This window comes from Drosophila tropicalis, unplaced genomic scaffold (assembly GCF_018151085.1).
Source record: "Drosophila tropicalis isolate 14030-0801.00 unplaced genomic scaffold, ASM1815108v1 contig_878, whole genome shotgun sequence".
Classification (NCBI taxonomy): domain Eukaryota; kingdom Metazoa; phylum Arthropoda; class Insecta; order Diptera; family Drosophilidae; genus Drosophila; species Drosophila tropicalis.
In genome coordinates, this window is record NW_027173374.1 from 14,687,228 (window position 1) to 14,714,241 (window position 27,014).

Sequence of the window (27,014 nt, forward strand, 5' to 3'; positions counted from 1 at the left end):
AAAAAATACTGAATTGGTTGTATGTAGATGAAGCCTTTTATATAGCCACAAATGGTTTACATTTTGTTATTGGATTGGTTTGTGATATGATCAAAAACAGTTGGTCAAGTAATAATACAAAGAGAGTTAGACAAAAGGAAGTAATACTCTATGGAACTAATCATTAAGATTGCAATAAATCCTAAATGAATCACCTGGGCACTTTTACAAAATTGTAAAAAACATATTTAAAAGTCTTTAAAGTAAATTTTCTTGCCACTTTGTGTCTTTGTGGAAGTTGAAAACGTTGCGTTTGTTTATAAAACCAATACACTCTCTTTGAAAGAGCATAAATGACAATGCCAATGACGTTTACTGCCGCCAGCTCTATGATGATGACGTCTAAGCCGATTTCCAGTTGCCGGAGTTCATGAAAGCAAATGCAAAAGTTGTTTATTCAGCAGCTCAGTCGCGGCTTGGGCACGGACATGGGCTTTGTGCTCTTTCCTTTTGCCTTTTGTCGCACTCGGCGACATCACTTATTTAGAAGCCAGCACTTAAATTTATCACTCCAACCAGGCAACCAACCAACCGAACGACCAGCAGCTGTTCAGTTGGACTTTGCTTCCTCCATTTGTCATTTGCTTTAATTTAATATGCTAAAATATAGCGAAAAGCCCGCATAACGAATTTGGCAAATCAAAGCTTGCTTACTTGCGACCACAAAACTTTTGCCCAAAAACCATTCAAATGGATTTGGTGTGAGACACAGGTTGGCAATTGTAATGGTTGATGGGAGATGTAATCATTCACAATTAAGAGAGACAAGTACAAGTAGATACCAAAAACTTTTAATTGGCATGTTGTGATAAAGAGGAAAATTCAAGTAAACACGATTCTTAGAAATTCAATTAACATTAAATTTACCACCCCTTATAACTAAAACAAACTGTTGCACGAAGCAAAACTAAACAATGACAAAACCAACAAACAAATGACCCAATTCAAAAGCTTCTCCAAATAAAACAGATTCATTCTTTAATAAATTTTAAGCCACTGAAAGTAATTGAATATTGTTATGGCTGGATCTATTGATTTTTAATCATTTTTGAATGCCCTTTCAAAGAAAATTTAATAGATAGATATGTGGAAGTTTAATAGAGTTCAAAATCTACAGAGGACTCATTTATAATGAAAATTACTGAAGAAATTAGTCACAAATAAGTTGATGAATTAAATAGAAGAATTAAATAGAATTTTTTCGATGTTTGAAGTATTCTGAATTCATTAAAAAAAAAAGGATATATAAAGTTCGGTGTATTTAAAAATTAGCTTATGATATGTATATTTTTTTGTAATCGAAAAGGTTCAAATGAATATAAATTAAAATTGAAATATAAATACACATGCGAAAAAACTTGGCTACATTTTAAATATTTACTGTCCCATGTATGCTGGAAATTGTAAAACAGTTTTCCCTTACCACCAAATACATATACACAAACACACACACACATACATGGAAAAGAAAATTGAAAATTCAATCGCATTGCAATGAACAAAAATTTATTTATTTATCTTCTTTTGTATTTCGTTTCTCTGGCCGCTGCTGTAAAATGCTTACAAACGTGTTTATTTTTTTAATTGCTTATTGTTTTTCCTTCTTTTTTTTTTTAGTTGTTTTTTTTTTATGCATGCATTCAGCATATAATTTAATTTTATTTATTATAGCCTTTGCTAAAAAAAACACAAAAAAATATAGGTATATGTACTCCCCTGCAATAAATTTTCAATATTTCATAGAGTTTTATTTTCACTCTTTCTCTCTACGCGCATTTGCATTGATGAATTTTTTTGCAATAGGTTAAAAACTTGCAAATGCGTTATCAATAAAAGTTATTTGTGTTAAATATATATAAATGTACATATATATTGTTGTTGTTGGTGTTGGTATTAGTGTTACGTAATAAATATTATTGTTGCCATTGACTCGCCATGGGAAATAAATTGCGACTGTTACAATGGCAACACGAAAAATGTTTTAGAGAAAACTTGTAAACTCTTTTAGCCAGACGAAGTCGTCTTTTATATCGAACAGCTGCCCTTGGACAGGATACAAAAATATATATCACAGGGTATTACGAAATCGGATCTTTGTTTCAGATTTTTTTTTTTGGTTACTTTACTGAGAACAAATATTTGTCAATGAAATGCGCAAAGTGCAAACAACAAAGTATAAATACACTTTTTGTTAGCTAATATTTTGTAAATTTAATAATATTCAGTAAATATATACATTGGATAGAAAGTCAATTATGTATATAAAATATTTGTGTAGGCCAAAAGCAAGTTTTATGCACTTCCAGAATTTTTTAGCATTATTTGTTAATTATTAAACAATATTGGTAATGCCTTAATGAAAATATTTATATGGAAAATGAACGTCCTGTAGCCTAAAGGCTAACCGTGTCCTCAAGAGGAACCAAGGATACGTGATTTATTCTGCTAATTGTTAGTTTTGTATATTCACTAAACCTAATCAAAATGTGCAACTATATAATCTACAGCTTTAAAAACTGAATTCGTATTCCAGAAATTATATATTAAAGTTGTAAATTTATATACCCATTTTTTTCATGGTATTTTAGAGTCGGCGCGACAAATTATCTACTTAGTTGCTAGAGTGGACTTCAAATTAAATTTTTTATAGCATACTTTTTGGATGTTACCTGCCATACTTGTAAATTATTTTCAAAGTTAAAAATAGGAATTTCAACTAAGATTACCTCAAGTAATTGCAGCATTCAGTCAGTTGATTTTCAATTTATGTAGAAATTGTTTTACTTTATTTGCTCTAATTTCTGATCCATTTAATATTTACAATCGCAAATCACAAAAGTGACAACAAACAGCATGAGGCCCGAAAGGCACTTTGTCTGCTTGATTTACACGGTCGGGAAAATTATTTGCATAACCATTTTCCCCACCCCAAGGCCAGCACGGGAAACGTCTTCGCGTAAAAAGAGTTTGCCAACAGAGTAAAGAAAAGTCAACCCACTTCAGGGCTGGGCACTTAGGCACGATTTGCATTACTCTTTGCCTTTCCATTACTTGCGAACAATTTGCCATTTTCATCCATTATTTTGTAATTATTTAAGTGCCTTTAAGGAGTGGAGTGAGGTACTGAGTGTATATGGGGGAAAATGGGGTGGGATGTTGGCTAGCTGTTGATGTCCACCTTATTGGATGTGGACACACGCCCCATTTTCCAAGGCAATAAGTGAAAAAATCAAAAAGCCATAAAAACTTTACACAATCGAAACGTGCAAAAGTTGATTTTTGCCAACGCCAGCAGCAAAAAGTAAAGTAAAAAGGCAAACACGCCCTGTTCCTTCTTTCAAAAAGAACCAAGAATAAAATCATCAACGATAACAACAATAACAACAAGAGGCCAAAGGAGAGGAGAACATGGGGTCCAAATAAAAAAGGCAGACAACAAAATCAAAGTGCGGCCGGCATGTGAAAGTAAAGTTTTTCTCTTCTCTCTTCGCTTTTTCGTTTTCGTTTTCTTTTGTTGTTGTAGAGATGGCAGCTAATACGGGGGACAGTTCGATCCATAAAAAAACGAAGCAAATAAAAAGCGCAAGAAAATTACTTTCCGCTCTACAAATTCCTTTTTTTTTTTTGCTTTTCTTTCTTTGCACTGTGGTAAAAGTATGGGAAAATTTATTAAATTTTATTCTTTAGCTTCTTATAGAAGAGTTTCGAATACTGGCACAGTATTCTGTGAGAGAGGGATATTACAACGAGTCATTCCTTAACTTTTTATGTGTGTTTATATGTGTGTTTGTTATTTGCTTTTCTTGAAGTCGTGTACCACTGTGCCCATATATGTATGTATGTATGAACGTCTGTACTGCAGGTTTCCAATAGCCAAGCGTGTAAAGTAAGTAAAGTTGCGAGTAAAAACCTTTTCCGCCTTTTCGGCTTCCATCGATGGCTTTTGGCTATCGGCCTTTTGAGGCATTATGTACTGACAATTTTCATGATTATGCGCTTACGGTTTGTGAGTGTCCAGCTAGCATTTACCCACTCCCCCTCCGCCTCAATATTCCCTTCCCTATTCGGACTCCGTCTCGCTTCTTTCCGTATCCCTTTCCACCTCTTCACGCCTTGGTAAGCGCAGCTGTTAAGCCTTTTCCGTTTCCGCTAGCGCTCAATTTTTTTTCTCCCTCTTTTCTACTCGATTCGTTTTTCTTCTTTCTCTTTTGTTGCTTTTGCTACTTGACTTTGGTGCCTAGAGAGTATTGAAAGTATTGATAGCCTTGACAGGCAGTTGAAGGTCCATACAGACCATGGATGGAAGAGCATCAGTTCCACCAGTTTTCCACCAAAAACGGAAATGAACATGGGCGATTTCATTGTATTTTTTCTTGTGCTTCTTTGTGTTTGAATTGTGTATAGCATAGGGAGACGGGCCAAGAAGAGGAGCTTTGAAAAGTTGTAAGTGAATCTCAAATGCTGCTGATTGTGGGGTGTTAGACATTTTACGGGTAATTATGGCTTATGTGTGTGTCTGTGGATGACAGGAAGTTGAAATGATTGAGATGCTTACTTACTAAAAAGTTGTGAAATGAAAATCGATTTAAGATAATTATAAAGCTAAAGTGTTTATTTATATTATGGCAAGAAACGATTATATTTTGTAGTTAAGTTCAAGTAGTTCTGAAAGTTGAAAGTTGAAAGGTTAAAGAAAAAAAGTTGAAAGGTTAAAAAAAAAAACCTACATTTAATAAAAGCGGCTTGTTTCCTTACTTTTCCTACCTATAATTTCCAAAGAACCTTCTTTTAAGGATCAACCTACATCTTGATGGGCGTTAATCTGCTTTAAGCTTCATAATTTTTGCTCACCCAATTTCAATTCCAATCACATTGCCCGCATTTTCATTATTTCATTTAGCCATAATCACAAATAACATTGAACTCAAACAAAAATCCTGAGCTCCATAAAATTGTCATAACTGCAAACGTATTGTGACATTTCCAATAAACAGCAAAAAGAAAATGCCAGCTGTGACTGTTATTCGAATCAGACTCTGGCTTCGACTCCCATCGACTTCATGGCATTGACTACAAGTCCGGGCTCTCTGCGTGCTGCTCTGACTCCGGTGGGTTGTGCGAGTATTTCTAGTTAATTTACTACAATGCGCCAAATATGCAACATAAATAATGTTGAGTACGAGTATTTGACATAAATAACCCAGGAATGGGCGAGAATTGTCGGGCAGCTGCTGTTGCTTCTGTTGCAGTTTGCTTCGTCGGTAACTGTAACAATTAATTAGAAACTAAGAAAGTTCCATTTGGCAGGCAGGCGCTAAACTTGTCCCTGGCACGGAAGCATCAAAAGGATGGTCGGGAGAGAAGAAGCAGGGGGTACAGACTCATACAAGCTGAGAAACGAAAACGAAGTTCAAGTTGATGTCGAAGTCGAAGACTGTCGCGCACATAAAACGCTTTTAATTGATTTTCCGCTTACGTGCTATGGCGAATTGGCAATGTCGTGTCCTGTCGCCCTCCCTTTCCCCATCCACACATAGGGTACCACCACCCCAACTTCCCACTTTCTGTCCCCTATTGGTTGTAATCGTTCATTCATTCATTTCGAATTGTAGTTAATTAATAAATTATTCCATGCGATTGAACTAACAATGTTGCTCTGGAAACTTTCACCAGTTCACGAGTGTTCTTCTTTCGTCCTTCCTTTCAGGAGCAGTCTTTAATTATCCTTGGTCCAGAAAAGAAGGAAGAAGACCAACTTCTCCTACCATCCATATACTTTGTTTAGCACTTGACACTCATATAAATTTAATCTCTCTCCCACAACTTTTCTTTCTCCCTCTCTCGTTCTCGCTTTGGTTCTTTTGCAATTAAACACATTTTTATTTGTTAATGTTTACGATCCGCACACGCAGAAAATATTCTTTTTAGGAGTTATAACCTTAGCATAAATATTTTAGCTTTAAATGGGCCACTGTTTTTGGTCTGATGCTACTTCAGCTTTAGTCTCTCTATACCTCTCTCTCTCTCTCTCTTGGTGGTAATAAATTAAATTTCATTCCATTCTATGTCCATTGGCTAAAGAGACCGTTAGGGGTAGTCGGGGGCCTCAGTTTGACCCCACTTCCATTCCATGAGCTCCACCTGTCTCAGGTGCTGGAAACATATTGGAAATTTATTAAAAGCGCAAATACTCGTAACTTTCGTAAATGCTCATCGCATGCGGTTGAATGTGAACCTTTTATGTGAACCTGCTTTGCGGTTAAGTTGAAATTACTTTCCTGCTGGGGATTTCCCATTTGCCCCATCTTGTCTCGGTTTTTATTTTTATTTATTTTTTGGTAATGCTTCTTGCACATTCTGTGGTTTATTATAAAGCTGAAAATGTTTGAAGTAAACTATTTGATGAGTTAACAGATAAACATTTCGCTTAGGCATTTTCGAATTTTAAAATTAAAGCTCACTTTAATCGTTAGAAACTTTCAGCCAATGACAATTCATCTAGTTCAGAAACCAAATTTTTGGACTTCGAGCTGAAAACGTAATTCTGTTTAATATAAAATACGAATGAATCTAATCTAACAAAAAAGCAACACATAAAGTATAATGTAAGTTTTTTGTTTGTGGATCTATCTACCAAATGCGGCACTTTTCCGTTTTTGGATTCATGGGACTACCAAGTGGACAATTGTAAGCCGTGGCAAAGTCCCCGTTATTACTAAGAGCACCAATGACTCGAAATTTGTTCGTGGTATGCACATCAGAAACCTCTCTCCAGTAGTCCGTTATCTTATAAGCGGCACAATAAACTTGAGCGAATCCCAGGAAGAACAGTTGCTCCGGTGAGTGATCCATCCCAGGCATCTGTTCACTCTTGGGCATCTGTTCACTCTTGGGCATCTTTATCTTATTCTTGATGAAGTTGCGATAAGCACTCAGTGATTGTCGTAAGCCGCCGGAGTCTGCTATATTCTCGTCCTTGTTCTTTTCACCATTGATTGTACGATTAATCTCTGGGATCAGATAATTGTTAAAGTGCTTTACGAAACACTCGGTACGCTCATTATACACTTTGCCGGATTTGTTAGACCACCAGTTTCGTATATCTTTCTCGCTATCAAACATGGCTCCCATTGTATCAAAGCCATGGTTTATTTCATGACCAACGATATATCCCATAGCTCCAAATTTTAGTGAATGCGGCCAGTATTTATGGAAGACAGGAGGATGAAATAATCCAGCCAACACATTAATTGAGTTTTCTATACGGTCATAAAATGCATTTGGTTTAATACATTTAAACATCTGTGAACTTTTCGTTTCTTTTGAGAGTTCCTAGTTGTGATGTCCATTGAAACGATCTATATAGACTTTGAATCGTTGAAGATTTATGTGATTCTGCGCATATGAGCCATCCACAAAACTAAGGTTACGCATCTCCCTAATTAAACGATGAGTGAATTCGTCATCCTGTAGGCAACCGATGTGTGACTCAATTAAGGATTCCTTTTTTAGGGCCTCTTTGCGAGTCTCTGTATCCAGAAAGTCTGCATTCTGTAAAGCCACACGCAAACTCTTTCGAAGTTCGTCAATAATACTCTGAACCTCCTTGCTGGTGTCTTCAATGGAGTATTCGTATTCTCCTCAGATAATCCAAATGACTGCAAATACCCACGCATGCGTTGCTCGTTTACTTTATAGGCTGCTGTCTCATTGGTAGCCAGATTATCACTGTATACCTTGTACTCGAACCCTAGCTTGGGCTTTACAAAGTAAGGGGCGAAGGGAGGCATTTGCAAGAGTTTCTCATTGATCAAGCCATTGGCTCCGTAATTAGTAAGATGAGCACTCATGTTGAACCAATTAAACTTGTCCGCTTGCCACTCCGGCCCGTCAACCGCCGGGAAACCGCCTATAGATTTGATAAGGGCCAGATAAGCGGGGTCAGTAGCTGGTAGCGGCTGAAGTTCGGCTCTGACGCAGGCATTATAAACTTGTTGTGCAATTTGCATCTCCTCTTCGTATTTCAAATCGATAGCTAGTGACGTCTTCGTGAGCAACTTGTCTGTGACATCGCCTAGTGTGAACCATATATCCAAGCTATTGCTTCATATATGCGAAGCCTGGCGATCCGGCTGCACATTTATCCAGTTGCCACAAGCATATTCGTAGAAGTCGTCGCACGGAGAGATTGAGTGGTTCATGTAGCTTTTCATTTTATTAGCATAGGAATTAAGGAACTCGATATCAGCATCTTCAGGGATCAGGTTCTCCATTTCGTCCTCATTGCTTTCCACAGTTGGCTTGGCCACACATGTCATCCACAGAATGCTCACTATAATGGGCGCCCACAAAATGTTACGCTTCATCGCACATTCACGGCACGATTCCGGTTCTTGTTGCCTCTGTTTAGTTCCAAATCTAATTAAGTATTGTGGAACATTTCCAACAAAGACTAACATTTAAATGATTCTAGCTCTGTGCAAAACGGAGAATTCGGATTGTTAATCAACGCGAATCTGTGAGCTTGAACTTTGCTAAATGCGGTTAAAGGGTCTGCTGACTCGAAAGTTTCAATGCAGTTCCATAATATAATTGATTTCGTGCTATTGATAACCAAAACGTGCCACTTTGCCGGAAATTAGTCATACGGCATATGCCGAAATTTTGTTTCTTGCTTAGCTGTAGCGAAGGTCTTCACTATCACCATTAAATAAAAATGTAGTCAAGTCTCAGCTCAGCTACCTAAGACCGAAGACTGCTTAAGCGTAATCGCAGATTTATGCTTTGCTGACACAACATACTGAATGCTGATAAAGTCGGTCATTTTAAATGGAAAAAAACTAGAGCACATCTAAAATAAAATTGTGTCCCCAGACAGACATTAAAATAAAAGCTCCTTCATTTGGCCAATAATTTGGGATTTGCCATCTTCAATTCTTTTTCTATTTTATCGTCTAATTTCCGCTTCAATATGGCTTGACTGAGCTTGGTTTACTGTCCAACTTCAGGATCAACTCCTGACTCCATGGCCAACTTGACATGGCCCTTTTGCTCTTGACTTGGTCTCTCGACAACTTTCAGTTGATTAGCCGCATTTTCTTTCTCTCATTTTCTAATTAACTGCAAGCTAACTTGCTCATAAAAGTCTTGGCAGGAAACATAAAAAAAAAAAACAGACGGAAAGAGAAAACTTTACCAAGCAATTGGTTTTTATGGAGAGAAGTCGAAGGAAAACTCATTGAAAAATTAATTGAAAAGGTGAAGATGGATCTTTATATACAAACACGTATATGTAGGAATACTCGTCGTATATATCCAATTTCGTCTAGATAGGTTTAAGTGCAGTCCATTTGTCTGCCTTCTGCAGGCCATTAAGACAAAAAATTCTGCTCAAAAGTTGACCCAAATATGACAGAAAAAAACGACAGAGAAAGACAGAAAGAGCGATAGAGAGAGACAGAGATAGAGAGAAAGGTTAAATTGTGACTCCGGTCTGTGCCTAATGTTCCAATTGCGTCTGACTTGACTTGAATATGGCTTTGGCTTTTGCTTTTGACTTCTCTACTCTCCTTTTGCTCTCAGTCAATTTGATTTTTTAATTAAATTTATTATGGCAAACAGCATAAAATTTTATGTGGTCAGTTTGCTTTTCTGGGTCGAATGGCCTAATGACCAGAAGAGGAGTATCCGAGTTGAATTTAGGTCCAATTGCAAGATGCAATGCCTTCTCGTCCTTATAGTGCCTGATGTCCTTCTGACAGTAATCTGCTGCTAATGCTTTTTTCCTCTGCCTCTGTGTGTGTAGAAGATTTACAATTTTCCTGTCCTGTGTGTGTGTGTAGTTGTGCGGTTGTTTATTCAATTTCATTTTTCTTTTTATGAAATTTGTATTTTTCATTCAGTTGCCTCTGGATTTATGCAATTCCTTTTTATGTAAGTGTGTGTGTGTGTGGAAACTAGACATGAAAATGCAATATTCCTTAGAAATATATTTATTTATATTTGTTTGACTTTGCTTAAATATTTTCTTGGAAATTTAACAAGCAGCCTAAATTATTTCATAACCAACAAACAAAAAGAAAAAAACCATAAATATTTATCAAATAAAACAGCTTTTGATTTCTAAATGGTTTTCAAGTGTATATACTTGGAAGTAATCACAAAAATATTTATTATGAGAATTCCACGAAAGTTTATAAATAGAATGTCCTTTGGCCTTTTTTTAATTTAAGGTCAAACTTAAAAGGTTAAGGTTAAAAGAGAATAAAGTTCATCTTCTAAATTCATTTTATTATATCACAACAACAATTTAAAGCATGGTTCGCATTTTATCCAAAAATTTCTCTATATATTCAACTTCTGATGAATTTAAACTTTTTGCCTGATAGACACTCTCTTCAAAGTTTTTTTCGTCGTTTAGACGTTTATAGGCCGCTGCTCGATATAGCCAGGCTCGCAAGTATCTTTTATCAAGATGAAAAATAATATAATCACAATCCTTAATGCCAAGTTTATAGTTGTGCTGCCTTCAATTGATTGGCTTACAGATTACTAAACTAAACAGAGCAAAACTTTTCACTCACTTAATGTGGCAGATGGCACGATTTACATACAACACAGGAGTATCGACTATATAGCCCAAACCTCTGGTATATAATTGAATGGCAGCCTCAAAAGCATTGCGGCGATATTCAAAATTTCCCATACGACGAAAGTTATCGGCCACTCGTTCCCGTTCAATGCGGGTTTCTATTCGTCTCTCTTTTGTTTCTCCAATTTGTCGCATAAAAGTAAATTGATTTGTATTGCCGACTATTTTATTTTTGGATTTTGATCGCTTTATCGACAACCGATCAGTGATACTGATCCGTTTGAATACCAAAAAATTGTCATCTGTCACTAGACTGCTTCTGTCAACGTAAGGCTTCTTAGAAGCGCTGGCACTGTGTAAGTAAGTTATGTATATATATTATAGATTATAAAAAAAAAAAGAATGGCACTTACTCCTCCATTTTGTTGTCATTAGCCATTTGGTCGAGAAATTGTAGAACGTCTTGAACTTTGGATGATTCTTCAAGGAATTCCTCATTCATCTCCGGTGGCATATGGTCATCCATGTGGGGCAGTTCCCATGTTGTCTCAGTGTCTTCTGTTCTGTAATTGTCTGTGTGAGCATCTTTTTTTACTTGTATTTTTTTCATATTTTTTATATATTTTTTTTTTTTTTTTTTTAGTTGTTGATATTAGTTTTTTGTATTTACTAGAATTATTTGAGTACAAGTGTCTATCAATCAAAGTTCAAATCAAATCAACAACAATTCTAAATTGTGAAAAAAACGGATAAAAATCTAGAGTATAATTGATATGTGAACGCCATTTTTAAAACCTATTTTAACCTGATTGTTTCCCATAATTTTAAAGCCGCAATTCCATTTCATACTTTATAATTTTTATCGATTTTTGAAATTTTCTTTAACATTTATTTTCTTATACTTTTTCTTCCTTTTAGCGACTTTGCCCATTTATTTGCGTCTAAAATGTTTTTCGTCATTTTCTTTGTTGACTTCCTTTCTGGGTCTGGATAACGAAATGATTTTTCATTTGAATTTAAAATGCATCAGTGCACTGATTTTAATGCATACACAATTAAAACTGCAAGTCAGGAAATTGCAAATGGAGTTTTTAATTTAGCGAGAAAATTCAAACGCGAAAATCAATGAGCAATTGTGAATGCAAATTGAAAATGCACAACAACAACAACATCGCATGGAAAGGGATTGCATGGGGTGAGTAAGAGAAAACCGAAAATAAATTAAGTGAATGCAAATCAAACTAATGCATAGTTGTCAACATACGCCACACATTTCTATATCCTACACATACGTACATATATAACCTATTGCCCCTCCTCCTATTTTTCATTGTGACTCCAAAAAGTTGAAAAGTTTTTCCATGCTAATCGTTAATTGCTTTCAAAGACAGTGTTTCGAGCAGGAGGTAGCAGGAGTAGGTGAACGAGCGGTGAAGGTGATTGAAAGGCATTGGAAGAGGGCGGGTCTTCAGTGTGTGGTGTGGTGTGTGGGAGGGTTTCAAGGGTGTTGTAATTGTCGCGCTTTTAAATGCGCAATTTGCAATGCAAATGTACGCATTTAGTTTAGAAAACCGATGAGAAAACCTCATCTCTGCCATCAACAGATGGCGCCACCATCACATGAAAATACTTTTATGGCTTCCTAATGGTTATGGCCAAAAGAGGGGCGTGTAGTTGAAAAAGGGACGGGGACGAAAAGAGCGTGTTGGTAGTGGCAAGTTAGCTATGTTTGGCAACAGCTTAGCGCACATTCAATTAAACTGTTTTATTGACACTTTTTTCTATATATGTATAAGCATGCTTTCACACACAAACGCAGATACACACATTCTGGTACAAGAATAAGAGTTGGAGGGTATCCTTTTCATAGAAGTTCAAAAATCATTGAAGAATTATTGAACAGTATTAAGAACATTTTGTTAAATTTTTAAAAACTTAAGGACATAACACAAGCAACGATCCTTTGTTGATTTCTATATATCTCTAAAACTTTTCCAACTTTAATCAACCGTGGACGATCTTACCACATTGCTTTTGCAATGAAAATCAAACAGAGCAAAATTTTTAAAACTCATCGTCTAATATGGCCGATGTTTACCCATTAAAGTATTTTCGTTTTTGCCATTATGCTATGGAGAAAAAGTAAATACTACAATTAGTTGACTTAACTTCTATGACACACAATTGGCAATTTATTAGCGGAGCATAAAAGGCATCTCTTTTAGTTGAGAGGCCGGGCCAAGGAAATTGAGTGTCCTTGCGAAAGGGATTTATTTATGGTTCATAGATTAAATACTAATTAACACCCCAAACACAGACGATACACACACTTACACACACTGACACATACATAAACACACTTACACATATAGACGGAACGAACTGCTGGCATTTGATTTATGTTAAATGAAATGCCGAGAGTCTCCCCTTTTCTCACTCCTCTTCTTGTGGCACTGTATGCGTATGTCCTGTAAGGATTAGACGTAACTCACACAAAAAGAAAAAGAGGCAGAACAAAGCAGAAAAAAAGAAAATAGAAATACGAGAAATAACATTTGCCTGGGCCATTGACCATGCTCGTACTAGGTCCTCGGCCTCGTCCTCGACTTTGGCTGCTCTGCGTATCTTTTTTGCTTAATGCCATAAATTCTGCTTAAATTATTGGGGTTGGTTAACACGCTTCGTTTTCGGTTTTCGGTGATACCCTGCAATAGAATGCAAACAGAAGTACACGGGACACATGGGACACCTACATAGAGTCACTTTAGTCATTTTTAGGTTTTAGGGTATTACATGGTCGATATAAACTTCTGCTCGCTGGAGGCATTTTTTCTTGTCTATCTTACTGTTCATTTCGTTTTACTTTAATGCCCCAAACAACAAGCACTTGACCCTGCCAATACTTGAGAGTACAAAGATTTGGGTAAAGTGTGGAAACTTAAAGGCGCCAAATTATAAGCAAATATTTTCCAACTAGAAAAAAAAAATTAAAATGTACGCAAGTGAGGTGCAGGCAAAAATCTCAGTCTCAGAGTCAACATTTTTCACAGTGTTCACACTCATTCAGTCAGCAGACTGGGCCTCGGCCTGTTGGGCCTGGTAAGGGGCTGGTTCGAAATATTGTGAAATTTATGTGTCTGCATGTCGCGAATGCGTAAAAAACCTGCATAAGAATCCAATTCTGTTGGGGCATAATCAAGCGAGAGACAATGCTCGACTCCGACTCCAAATGGCATCTCCACCATAAAGTCTGCTCGTTTGGGTTAAGCCCCAACCCGAACAGGTTGTGATTGTTATCAAGAGAGGTGGGTGGACTGAGTGGGTTGATTAACGGGTCCACCATGCAGATGTATGATTATGGGTATTTATTTATTTATCGGCCTATGCAAATGAGTGTTGCAAAGAGTATACGAATTCCCCTTCAATCCTATATACTCGCCCATCTTTCCATTCTGTCTCTCTCGTTTTAAATGAAATTTAAGCTTGGCTTATTTTAATACACTAATTAAATGCGCTTTAAAATATCATTTATGAATTGCACCAGCAGAAAATTGAAATACCCAAACAATTCCAAAATAAAAGAGAAACATCGAAACGTGCGCTGGAAAATTTTCATATTTAAAAGAGTGGATAAAAATCAGCAATGGACATTATTGAAAAGAAATTAAATGAAAATTTACAAAATAAATTAAACACGTTTTAATGTTATAAAGTTCATGTCTGATTTATGGAAAAATAATTTGTACAACTTTTTCAAACTATTTATTAATAACATAATACCAACCGATGTGATGTTGGTATTATCTACCACATTAGAGTCTTGATTTAATCTCTCCTTCGCTCATAGAGAGTTTGACCTGTAAAGCCTTTTCGTTGTCATTGGCTTTTTGTGCTTTGAATCTCAAATCAGTTAATTGATGTCTTAATGCCAAGAGCATTGAATTTTCGATTAATTTTTTTCTTTTGACTATTTTTTTTGCTCTTAATATAATCTGTTTCAGCCGTAGGCAAGTTGGATAATTGTGCTCTTCAATTATAAATACCTAATTGAAAAATGTGTTTAATTAAATGCCAACTATTTAAGTCACAACTTTTCCAAACGAAGCTCTGCCAATGAAATGTGCATTAACCAGGTCTCTCTCTCTCTCTCTCTCTGTTTTTTTTTTTCATATCATTCCGATTAAAAATCCATTGAGGCATTTGGTGGTTTCGATGCAAAAATTGCGACTTAATCGAATTAATTAAAATTTCATAATAATTTTCTATAGAGTGAAACGAATTTTCGTGGCCAAAAGAATCCCCTAAAAGGCCCAAAACAATTTCGAGTTGAGCGCACAAAAAGCCAACCGCATATCAAAAATGCGTCTAGGTGTGTGTGTGTGGGAGGTGTATATGCTGGCAATTTAATGCAAATTTATTTAAATTTCATTATTGAAAATAATCAGAGGCCAGGGTAGCGTCTGTCATTGAGTTTGGCGAGTGTTTTCACTTTGCGCCAATTAAATGTACACATACATATAAATACATATCCGAATGCGTGGTGTGCGTGTGTGTAAGTGTGTATGGGAATGCAAATATCCGCAATTAAGCAATAATAATAAGCGTCATTAATAAATCATTGCGAGTAAAACAAAAACCAAAAAATTGTATGGCCAGCAACATGGTAAGGAGGTGGACAATGAGTATCAATATGGCTTTTTGTATGGCAAGTGACATGTTTGTTGGTGGTCCATAGATTGCGGGGGGATACGGCCAGCAGATAGTTGGTTATGAATGTGGATCTGGTCAATGAATGGATATTGAAAGCCAGTGTGTGTTTATGTGTGGATTGGTTTCTGTCATTGTATTCACTCGCTGAGAATTGCAATTAACATTTCACAAGTTGATAGCAAGGTTTTATTTAAAATTTCTGAAGAATAAAAAGTTATGTCCACCATTGATTCATGTGAATATTGAATACAACTCTTTATGACAGCTTTTTTTGAAGTATGCCGTTTAATTGTACCTTCAAGTAAGGTAAAATTGTAAAAAATTTATGGAGAAAAATTATATCAATGAAAGTTTACAATTTAATCTCAATCCCTTGGAAAGTATTTTGCTCCACAAAGTATGCAATGAAATAGTCCGGACAACAAAATTATAAGTCTTGACTTTCTTTTCCTAAAGCTAAACGTATTTTGTATATAGCTTACTTATGGACATCAAGCAAACAAATGAAAAATAGATTCAGAATAATTACATGATCCTGTATACAGATTACTACACCTTCAAGAAGCTTACACAATTTCATTTCAATTCAGTGATACGATAGAGATACCACAAAGGGGTCAAGAAAAGGTCATTCCAGATAACTGTGGGTGAAATTTAATTTTGCGCCGCATCTATAAGCCATTGATCATTGCATCATTTGGCTATAGTGCCCCAGACTTTGCCCTTCCGAAAAGCAATTAAAACATGCTTCCCACGTTGTTTTCCCTTCTACGTTCTCGAAAATTTGACACAACAACTAACGATTCCTTGTTCTTTTTCTCTGGTTGTGCCTCTCTCCTCCATGCGTTTGTCATCCCTTTTCCTGAAAGCGTGAAAACTTTTGGGGGGCATTCTTCTTGGACACTCTCGTAAATTTCACCATGGACGTTTTTATGTGAGTGTGTGTAAGAATGGAAGTAGTAAGTGTGTGTATGTGTGCAGCGAGGGCACTTCAAAAAATTCCAGAGCACAAAAATTTATTGCAATTTCGGTAATGAGTGTGCAGCACCAGGAGGAGGAGCAGCAGGAGCAGGAGATGAAGCTGCTACGAGGAGTTAGTCATGTACCTTAATGCTGTTAGTGTTTGCCTGGCGGTTTTTCGGTTTTCCTGTGCGTCGGTTGTTTGAACTTTGTGGCATTTCCGTTGCATTTCTTTTGTGTGTTCGCTACGGAAACGGAAGTTTTTAATGTTGGCCATTGCCCGTAAGTTTCTCTACTTTTTGCATTGTGTGTGGATAGTATCTTAGGGCCCTGCCTTCCTTCCCTCGCATTGTTTTTGTGTAAAATTAAATGGTTTTTTCCCACCCCTTCCACCATTTTTGGTTTTATGAGAAAAAGAGCTGTAATGGGGAGACGAAAAGTGGAGTTGCTTAAATGCTTTTTAAAGCTTTTGTTCCTTTACACTACTACAAAGCGTATTTCAATGTTCTTTATTTGTGTTTTTTGTCTTCTTTCTGCCGTGTGTTTTTTTTTTGCCGTTTTTGTACAGCGGCTACCCGCATTTCTGTTGTTGCTCTTATGGCCAAAAGGCCTACTCTTACCAGTAAAAGGGGGACCAAGATAAACATGCATGCATACAACACACACACACATACACAAACAGACAAGCAGCAGCGTCAAGTGCGTTTACGTTTTATACACAAAATGCACGTCGCTCGTAAATCTCGCGCGTGAAAAACATCAGTTTTCAGTTGTTGGCCTAAAGACTGGCCAAAGGCAGCGAGGAGGGAAACATGGTCGGTTCGCGGTCGAGTGTCTGCTGCTTCTGGGGTCCACACAGACCAACCACCCACCCATACCGCTCCATCCATCCATCTACTACCTCCTCTCCTCCGAAAGCCCTGTAACTTTAAATCTGCTTGCAAATCTAGGCATAAAATGGTACACAACAAAATAAAGGCAAACCCAAAAAGTATTTTTAGGGTACACTCATTTGTCAATAACATTTCAAACAAATGGAAAAACGAATGTAAAAACTATTTAAAGATTGGCTTTATTCATGTATTAGATGTAATGTAAGTATTCAAATGCTAAATAGTTAGAAATAGTTAACGAATAAAGGCACTTTAATAAATGGGAATGAGATGATGGACCAATTTCAAAATGTATATTGAAGGGTATATCAATTTCAGAAAGACCGCATTCGGGCTCAGTGTGCTTTTCTGTTCGTTTTATTATGTATTCTGTTTTAAAAATCAGACATGCATCGCTTTCCATATCCCGCAGACATAGAACCTCAACAGTGCCTCAAACCTTGTCGTCTTTTCTAGCGTAACTCTAACCTAGCCTAGCAGCTAACCCTTTTGTCACGCCACTCGTCAGCTTTTGATGTTTTTTTGCTGGTTTCATTTTTAATACTTCAACATTTCAGGCAACCCCCTTTTTGGAGTTGAAATTTTTGTCTCACACCTGTTCCAGCACTTCAGCCGGCTCTCTTACTGATACAGAAATTAATTGCGTGGATCGAGTGGCTAGCTGAGAGTGAGTGTTGCCAAAATGTTGATGCTAGGCTAAGCCGGCTTCCGCCCCTCTCCCCACCAATGCCGCCATCATCGCTTCTCTGCTATCCGGCTTTCCGTTTACCGCTTCCATTTCCCATGCTCTAGAACCGCAGAGCCCCAAAAGTGACAAACGCAAACACATTTGCCATCCGCCAGTTACTATTGTGTGGGTGTGTGTGAGTGTATCTATGTGATGTGGCCAGCTTGTATGTGTATGTGAGTGGGTGTGGGTGTGTGCGAGTGAGCACTTGACGAGATTTGTTTATTTGTCTATGCGAATGGCCCGTCTGTGGCTGTCTGTGTTTGGATTTTGCGTCTGGGCATACAGAAAAAATTGTTTATATCTATGCATATATAAAACGAAATCCGTTAGAACAACAGCAAAAACAAATCTGTGAAATCTTTTGCATTGTTTTTGGTGCTTTCAGACCCGCAGAATTTTTCAATATGTTCGAATGGCAATGTAAATCACTTTCACCATTTAATAATGCCTTAAAAAATTCAACAAAATGCAAATTAGTTTCCGAATTAATTTATCTAACCTGAAATTTCAAGGTTATCATATTCAGGAAAACTTCAAGAGGTTATATATCCTTGCAGACATTGATCATGAAAGCTGATTCCCTTTTCCCCTTCTCTTTTTCAGTACAAGGACTAAAGTAAAGTCTAATTTGTGACATATATGTAGATTTAACACTTGGTATACATGAATAAGTACAAAAAACACATTGCGTATACGTAATTAAAGAAATGCATTGGATCATTCTCGTACACTTTCAAGGCGGATACAATTGGATAGAAACTTATAGGCACACACTTAAACATGGATTCTACGATAGTTTAACATAAGAGACTAGAACAGACATTAACTGACAAATTGCCTTATACTCTTGCAAGATGATCAAAATTGTGGGTAACTGTCTGTGTTCAATTCATTTCACTTGCAAAAATCAAAGTTGTCTGTGATTGATGGCACAGTTGGTTATTTTGATTCGCCTTTCCCAAAAGCTGATGCCATAGACAGCTAATGGTATATGTACATATATATCTTCGATATCGTCATGCAATTGGTCACCAATTTTAATCTCATTTAATTATTTAATTTGATGCTTGTTTTATGCGATTCATGTTCAAACATGAAATGAGCCGCCGCCACGCCTCGAATCCTTCTCCCCCACCGAAAATGTTATTAATTATGCCAATGCAAATTTTTTTTCTCATTTAGGCTTACATTGTTATTGTTGTTGTTGAGTTAATGCATAAATTAATAGAAAATGCATTGTGTATATTTAATTATTTACAGTAAATCTTTAGCAGGTAATTTTGATTTTTGTCCATGGGCTTATAAATATTTAATTTATTATTTATTTATATATGTATTTTGTTTGCAGAAAATTTTGCGGAATTTAAGTTTCAATAATGCAGCATAATCTGAAGAAAATTAATAAATTAGTTGCACATACAAAATTACTTTAAAGTGATGAAATTTTGTTTGTTAGAAAACAAATGTTTTAAAATTCACTTTCTTATATTCTAATATATTATTTATGGATTTCCTTTTTTAAATCCAATCAATTATTATTAAATCAGCTTGAGCCATTATTCAAATTAGTTTATTTAAATCAAACTTCAAGTCAAGATTACACATTAATTTCGCATATTTGGCATTTCTCTGTCTCTCTCTGTCTTTAGGCAAATCCGATTCGTATTTATTTATTTGCCAGTCCATTAAATAAGAAATAAATTCTTTATAGAAAATTGAGCCAAACACAATATTTGTGAAGCATAGCTCATGGGAATGGGGAGCTGAAAGCTTCTCACATAGAGTGAAGATTGGTCCTGGCCCATTAATTTGCACAAATCCGCGTAAATATTTGTACACAAATTGCATCTGTTTGGTAACATTTCGAGCATTTGCTCATTTGTGGAAGTCAACAAAACATTTCCATAATGGCCAAATATGGCATAGGGCAAGAGGCTTCGTCTCTTGCCAATCTAATGTCTGTAGTTCTCCAGTTCCATTCCCATTTAGATGGTCAGGTAGCAGGTGCCATGCTTGGGATGTTCGTGTGTTTGCAAGACCAAATTTTGAATCGCCAGTTGCCCCGCCGTTAGGTTATTTGTGCTCATTGATTTATGCAACGCCATCTTGGGCTACCTTTGCCACTGAGTTTCACCCAGTCCTATTCTTATTCCAGCTCGCACTCCTACTCCGAAGACTGCTACGTTTCCGCCTATGCCTTGCCTTGGGCTTGCTTTGGCAAATGCATTATTCAAAATTGGCTTCCCCTCTCCATGTCTCTCTCGCTATCTCTCCCTCTCTCAAACACACCCACATAGACATACACACACAAAATCGTTGTCGACCGAAAATCACCCTGGGGTAAAGTGATTTAGCATGTACCTTGGCCCCTTAACCGCATTGCAATTGTAATTACCCGAATGGCTTCCGCACCCAGTATTCAACTGAATCCCTTTCCTCATTTTTGGCCCAATTTTTATTGGCCGTGCAATGCTGCAATTAGTTCCAAATCATAAGCAGCACTTCCGTTTGGTCACCACCCTCCCAAACTCCACCCTCTTTCCCATTGTGCGGAACCATTGCAATTGCGTGCAAATTTAAAATTTTCAACAAAAACGATACAAAACCACCAACCACAACAGACAACAGATACAACAATAATCACAATGGCTTTCAAAATGTGTGCGATTATTTTTTTCTTGTTTTTTTTTTTTTTTTGTCCAATTTTTAAAGGTTCGTGTTGAATAGGGTGTTAATCCTTGGGAAATTAAACAGATAAACCAAAATATATATTCCACAGTGAGATATGCATTTGCATATGCAGCAGAAATTTACAAAAGATTTGTGCATTAATCTAAATGAAACCAAAAAAGGGTAATTGGGAATTGAAGTACCAAAAATGTGAATTCCATTAACTTAAACAACCCTGAATATTAGTTAAGTAAATTTAGTAAAAAACATTTTGAAGTTGTGGTATACATTTTTGTGTTCTCCTTAATCCTTACTTAAATGAATACTTTGGGTCGAAAGTGATAAGGCATAAGACATGTTATAAGTTTCTTGACAATATTGAATACTTTTTCAACCTATTAAACGCTTAGAGACGCAAAGATTCTGCATTAGACAGTCCTAAATTCACCTATGAATTGAGGGTTAAGATAGGTTTTCATAGTTTGAATCGATCAGGTCAATATCGTTTAATAAATCTCTGAATACAAATAGTATTAAAGAAGAAATAAAAGTGTAAAAGCACCAGGACTGAGCCTATTTCGAGTTCTGTTGTCTCTCATTTAAAATGCGAAATTTAGTTGGATTATTGTGCTAATATTAATGTCCATAAGTAAATAACTTTATGAGAATCTCTGCACTAAATTAAACACAAAATGTTGCATTTTGGAAACGAAAACTTAATTTACACATACATACATATATGTATGTAAGTATGTAGGTATGTATGTATATATAGTCGGATGGAGGTTGTTTTAAAAGTTTGGAATTTTAATTTTTGCCTGACCACGACCATTTCTACCTGCAGTCGATTTGTAGTAACCGCCAGCTCATGCCTCTCTCTCTCTCTCTCTCTCTCTCTCTCTCTCGCACTCCAAAGTGCAGCCTCGAACCTGAAACATATTCAACCATATCCTTTCATTTTATTGTTGTTGTTGTTAGCATTGCGTACTGCGTGTATCTGGAGTGTATCTGTGTATTTATAATTTATATGCATTGTCAGCGAGCGCAGGTTGGCTGTTTCCCCAGGGACCCTTTTACCCATGCCATGGCATCGTCCTGCCAACTGCAGCATTCATTCGGCTGCAGATTGTTTTATGCGTTTGCACACACGAGCACTCGAATTCCATTGCGATGAAGGGGGGAAAAGAGCTGGAGAGGGTTTGCGATATTGCATTGTTGCATATTTAGCAATAATAAAATATTTAGTGCCATTTCCATAAATTTATTATCGCCAGCGCCAACTCACACATACAGGCAAACATGCAGAATACAGGGCTCACTCATTCATTCATTGAGTACACACAAAAGTCAGTTGGATGGTGGCGAAAGGGTGGAGGAGAAGGATGTTGTTTCTGCCCGCCAATACTTATGTCCCGCACCCTTAACCTCTGATTGCAGGTTAAATATTATAAATGAGCCATAAAAATTGCAATTGCCTTTACAGTAGTTCGTTACCTCAGGCCTGAGCAATATGATAAATTTCTATTCGATGGCAGCTGCTGGGCGCCATAATCGCTGTAGTCGAAAAATCTTGTAGTAATCACCTCTACCTAACTACACCAGCACTCCCCCCAGTCCCAAACCAACTACCCTCCTAAATGACAATCTGCATTCAAATGGCTTTAGCCTTACATGATAAATTACACACCTTGGCCTTTTCAATTTGTGCTGGGGTTTGGAATTGGGTTTTGGGGGTTTGGGAAGATTTGCAAATTGTTGCATTGCACAAATATTTTCCAGACATTTCGGGGCATTCATGTTTCGCAGTGTGGGCAAAACAAAAGCCAAGCCGTTGAGGAATTTATGGCCTTGCACTATGATTGCAGGTGCAACGACTTGAGCATGGAATGACTAATGGGTACTATACAATAAATATCTCTTATCCATTATGTGACATATCATTTTGAGTTTCTATACAATGATATTGATTGTCAATATGAGCCAATTTTCTGATACTGAATTCGAATTTCATACTTAAGAGTCATGTCCCCCAGAACGAAATGAATAAAGAAGTGTTTTTTACCTCATTGAGTATACATAGGTACATATATATTTTTGGACAGCATCAACAGCTGAGTCGTCCGTTTCCCAATTTAACTAAGTGCAAATGTGCGATGTGAGAAAGTCAAATCATCATGTAATCACATTTCCGATTTTATTAAAATTTTGGTTTTATAACTTATTAGAAAGGCGAATAAAAGTTCATTGAACGCGCGCAGTGTCCTCTGGTCTTGTATTTGTGTTGTGTGTGTTCTTTCTATCTATTTATGTCAATCTATTTTCTTCCGTTTTTTTTTTTTTGTTTTTTATGTTTTTGTATTATCAATAAGGATACAGATAAAGTAAATACTCGATGATGTAATATATACGAAAATAATATTCCATTTATTTATATTTCAACATTTATTTTGTTCTCTCCATTGCTATTATGGTCGTTCATACAGTTGTTTTTGTTGTTCTTGTAGCTCTCTCCATAAATTGTCGCTAAATGATAATCATAAACAATTTTGTCGCTGTAATTCCAGTTTGTAGTCTCGCACCAAGGGCCAGGGGGAGGCAAAGTGGCTGGTTTATATAGTATATCGAATGATAAATGTGCTTAGGTCGCGCCGAGTGTCAATTGTGTGTACAGATTTTCCATATACTTTTGCCATTATATTTATGGTCTATATGCTTATTCAGTAAATATTCACACATTTGCAGAGAGAAAGAGAAAGAGAGCAATAGAGTGAGTTGAAATCAATTGAGTAAATATATACATACATATGTATATGAATTATTTATTCAATTGAAGTGATTTCTAGTGGTAGCAAAATATTTCGAATGACTTTATTTTGCTCTCTCAATCTCAATGGCAAAGACTACTCAAAACTGAAAGATAAAATCCTCTATTTGTCCGAACACAACAACTTGTGTCTTCTGTTTTCTGGTCTGTCCGTTGTCTTTGAGGGAAAGAGCCTTATCCAGGCCATGGCCTTTGGCCCAAAGTTGCAATATTATAACGTTGCACAAAACTTTTCAGTTGCAATAATTCGGATGTGCGAACTTTTTAAAGTTTTTGTACTCATCAATTGCTGCTGCTGCTCATACTGCTGGCAGGGGGATGAAAATAAAAGGGAATCACTAGGTTAGTCCAACTAGTAAGCAGCTCAAGTTGCCATCATCCGGTTGAAGGCAATGGCCGTATGCTCGGAGTGCGGTGCAGGTCAGAGGAGTATGCTTTTTGGTCAGCTGCAGCACGCAGTTCCTTTTGTTAATGATACTCTTGCCAAATATCAGAAAAAAGACTAAGGCAGCATGAGGCAAAGGGCAGGGGAATCATCGTCGTCGTCCTCGTGGTCATCATCATCATCATTATCATCGTGGGTATGGAAAGGAAAGGATGCCAGGATGCCAAAACAGGAGTCGGTGCAATGAGGGGCAACCATTTTGTGGATTTATTGACATTCTGTGATGTTATTAAAGTTGATTGCCAGAGACTGTGCACGTTTTTGGCTTAGACGAAGTGCCTCATATCTGCCTCTTCTTTTAGCTCTTCTTCTCCTGCTTGTATGTGTGTGGCATCAAAATGCAGCTCAGCTTCCACAAAATGCATTGGATTGCAAACAGTGGAGTGGAAACACAGCTCAGTGCGGTCAATTCGAAAGAAACAATAGCCAGGCATACCACTGAAGGGACACAAACAGGAGGCGGCTGCAGTAAAATTCAGAAAGAATCGGAGCGATGAGGGGCCTGACATGGCGGTAGCATCATTGTCATCATCATCAAGTCTAATATGCGCATTATTGGTTTTGTCCTGTTCAGATCTCCTGTTCTGTTCTGTACTGCTCTGTTCCCTTTTTTGGTTTGGCTCTGCAGTTATCCTTAATATGCCTTGCATGTTAATATGCTTATCCTGCGTGTTCTTGTGTGCGGTCCTCACACACACAAAGCACTCACTGCCACTCGTCATGCAAATATGAAATGCAAATTCTATGGACCAGAATATTACAGGAAAATACACCTATATACTCTATATACTCTTTCTTAAGGTAAATTAAACCAGTATCAAGATTTATTTCATTGTACCTTCATTTATTTGTGTGGTCCCTAAGCAGAATCTGATTAACTGAATTGTTAGTGTAAATCGGTAAAGGAGTGAAAGAGTATACACACTTTGGCCAAGGTAAATATTAAACGGCCATTTGATTTTGCCTTTTCTCTTTCATTTTTCATTGCTGCCTAAGTAAATCTAATAAAGGAAAAAAGTAACACAAAATGTGCGTAGCCAACAAAATCCTTTTGATCTTGTTTTTTAATTTTTAGCATTTAATTTTGTTCCCATCTTTTTCGTTTCCCCCTCTCTCTCTCTCTCACTGGCTCTGTGTCTGTTTCTTGGTCTTACTTTCTCTATGCCTTTATTTCGTTTCGTGCTCAAGTTGCTTTGTTTGTGGCAACACATGGCGTATACTTTATATATATATATATAAGTGAAAACTCAATTTCGTATGCTAAAATTTTGTTGATGAAAAAATGAAATTTGGGTTATTGTGTTGTTTGCTATTGCAAATTTCATCCGACGCATATTAAATTGTTGAACACCCTTGTATATTAATAGAATTTCTGTTTTACTAAGTGGCTTTTACTACATACAAATATTGTGGGTATATTAAAATTGATTTTCAATTTAATATGAAAAGTTTCATCCTCAAATGGCCTACTTGTTTGGCTCACTCACTGTAAATGCGGTAAATACCCTTTCTTTGGAAACTCAATCTGTTATTGTTAACAAATGCTTTTTGGCACTTGAAACAAATTACTACAGATTTCCACTTTTCATGTCAACAACAATAACAACAACAATAACAACGAGAGAAGAACAGTGTGACTAAGGATAGCGGAAAATCGAGAGAAGCTGGCTAACAAGGTAAAAAAGCTGGCTCAAATACACAGTGACAGCATGATAAAAAGCGAATCAAGAAGGAGTGAGTCCAGTCCAAAAGAAAAAGACTGTTACATTGTAAAAAATTTTCAATCGTATTAAGTTTGTGTTGAATTTATTTATAATTTACTTAAGCGAAACATAAGTCTCAGTTTCTTTCTTATTTTCTCTTGTTTTTTTGAAACAAGCTAATATTTATAATGGCTTACTTGCTCTCTATTTTTTTCAAGTGTATAAAAAACAAGTTAAGCCTTAGGAGCCAGGGTCGAAGGGAATGAAGGCATCGTCAAGATTGTGTGTGTGTGTGTGTGTGTATGAATAACAACATTTTTAACATATTTACTTTTTGTTGTGTTGCGCGCCAACCTTTATGCAATTTATTTCTGCACGTTTTTCGCGTGTTCCCTTTTCTTCTTTTTTTCACTCACTCTTTATATGTATGTATCTTTATGTTTTGGTGTTTTCCTTTTTGTTCTGCTCGGTTACAAAGTATGCCTGGCGGCTGGTAGGGCAAAGTACAATCTTCTGCTTGTCTTTCACTTCAACGGCAGAAGCCAGATTTTGAGTTGAGCATAACAGATCCGACTTTGAATACTCTTTCATACCTGTCGGCTGTCGCTTATAATCACATTTCGGTATGCTGCTTATAAAAGAAATGAAAATTTATGAATTATTGTTTCTTATCGTTAAGTATTCTGTGATAAGTGTATAGGTAAATTGGGCATTTTTCTTCGCGCAACCTTTTTTTTTCTCCTTGCTCAAAAGGTAAAGCGGTTACGTTGAAAAAGGCGAAAAGTGGCTTAGCTCGCGGCGGTCAAACGTTTTACCTTTAAGACTGAACTTCAACATTGTTTGGCCAACAAATGCGAAACGCAAATCTGAGATACTTTCGAACAGGAGTGAGCTAAAGTTTAAAGTTCACAAAACAATGGCGTAAGTTAAGGTTAAGCCAGAAATAGTTAGCTGGAAACCACTTCCCCACCACCTTTCAACCCACTCACCCAACCAAAATCCCCTGCTGTTTGCTTATGCAGCTCAAGTCGCCACGCTTGACACATTTCTCGAGAGACACCCGCACATTCTTGTCATCATCGCTGGCATTTGCCATAGTTGTTGTTGCTGTTGTTGTCCAGCTGTAGCCGTAGCAACTTGTCAACGCAGTCATCAATGTCGGGCGTGACAGCATCAGCGCCTGTAAGTATGCCATGCTTTTGCAATGCACATTTAGCTTCTTGTAACTCTCCTGCTCCCTCCCAGCCCTTGTTCCAGCCCTGTCCTGCTCGTGTTCCTTGTCTGTCCTTAAACATGTTGCATGCCTCTGTCACTGGGTTTCTGTGCCAATGACCAGCATATAAAGAAAAGTCGCAGGATGAGAAAAAGTGGTCAGTACGTCGACTGATGGGCAGGCCACTTGCAGCTACTGCTAACAAATATTAATGAGAAAATGCTGCCGAACGTGAT

The 27,014-nt window shown here is 36.9% G+C and overlaps 4 protein-coding genes across 5 annotated transcripts in view; 1 reads left to right on the forward strand and 3 right to left on the reverse strand.

Annotated features, from left to right (window-relative positions):
- Window positions 1-6,669: 6,669 nt before the first annotated feature.
- LOC137583921 (neprilysin-2-like) lies at window positions 6,670-7,215 on the reverse strand. The gene has a single exon (XM_068299109.1). The coding sequence runs from the start codon at window positions 7,213-7,215 to the stop codon at window positions 6,670-6,672; it is 546 nt and encodes a 181-aa protein (XP_068155210.1).
- Window positions 7,216-7,371: 156 nt separating this feature from the next.
- Window positions 7,372-8,405, reverse strand: LOC137583924 (uncharacterized). The gene is made up of 3 exons (XM_068299118.1): window positions 8,195-8,405; window positions 7,712-8,113; window positions 7,372-7,655 (listed from the first exon to the last, which is right to left on the reverse strand). Exons 1-3 carry the CDS (start codon window positions 8,403-8,405, stop codon window positions 7,372-7,374), a joined length of 897 nt encoding a protein of 298 aa, XP_068155219.1.
- A 1,903-nt stretch (window positions 8,406-10,308) lies between these two features.
- Window positions 10,309-11,291, reverse strand: LOC137585326 (tetratricopeptide repeat protein 12). 2 transcript variants are annotated; one of them, XM_068301060.1, is made up of 3 exons: window positions 11,044-11,291; window positions 10,623-10,976; window positions 10,309-10,565 (listed from the first exon to the last, which is right to left on the reverse strand). In XM_068301060.1, exons 1-3 carry the CDS (start codon window positions 11,238-11,240, stop codon window positions 10,349-10,351), a joined length of 768 nt encoding a protein of 255 aa, XP_068157161.1. In that variant the 5' UTR covers window positions 11,241-11,291; the 3' UTR covers window positions 10,309-10,348. The 2 variants fall into 2 exon arrangements, with proteins under 2 accessions (XP_068157161.1, XP_068157160.1); XM_068301059.1 differs by having other exon boundaries at window positions 10,623-10,982.
- A 434-nt stretch (window positions 11,292-11,725) lies between these two features.
- The window catches only part of LOC137583925 (uncharacterized), a 186,957-nt gene continuing 171,668 nt past the window's right edge, over window positions 11,726-27,014 (forward strand). The window contains exon 1 of the mRNA XM_068299119.1: window positions 11,726-11,825. The gene's annotated coding sequence lies outside the window, so the exon portion shown is untranslated. The remainder of the gene's footprint in view (window positions 11,826-27,014) is intronic.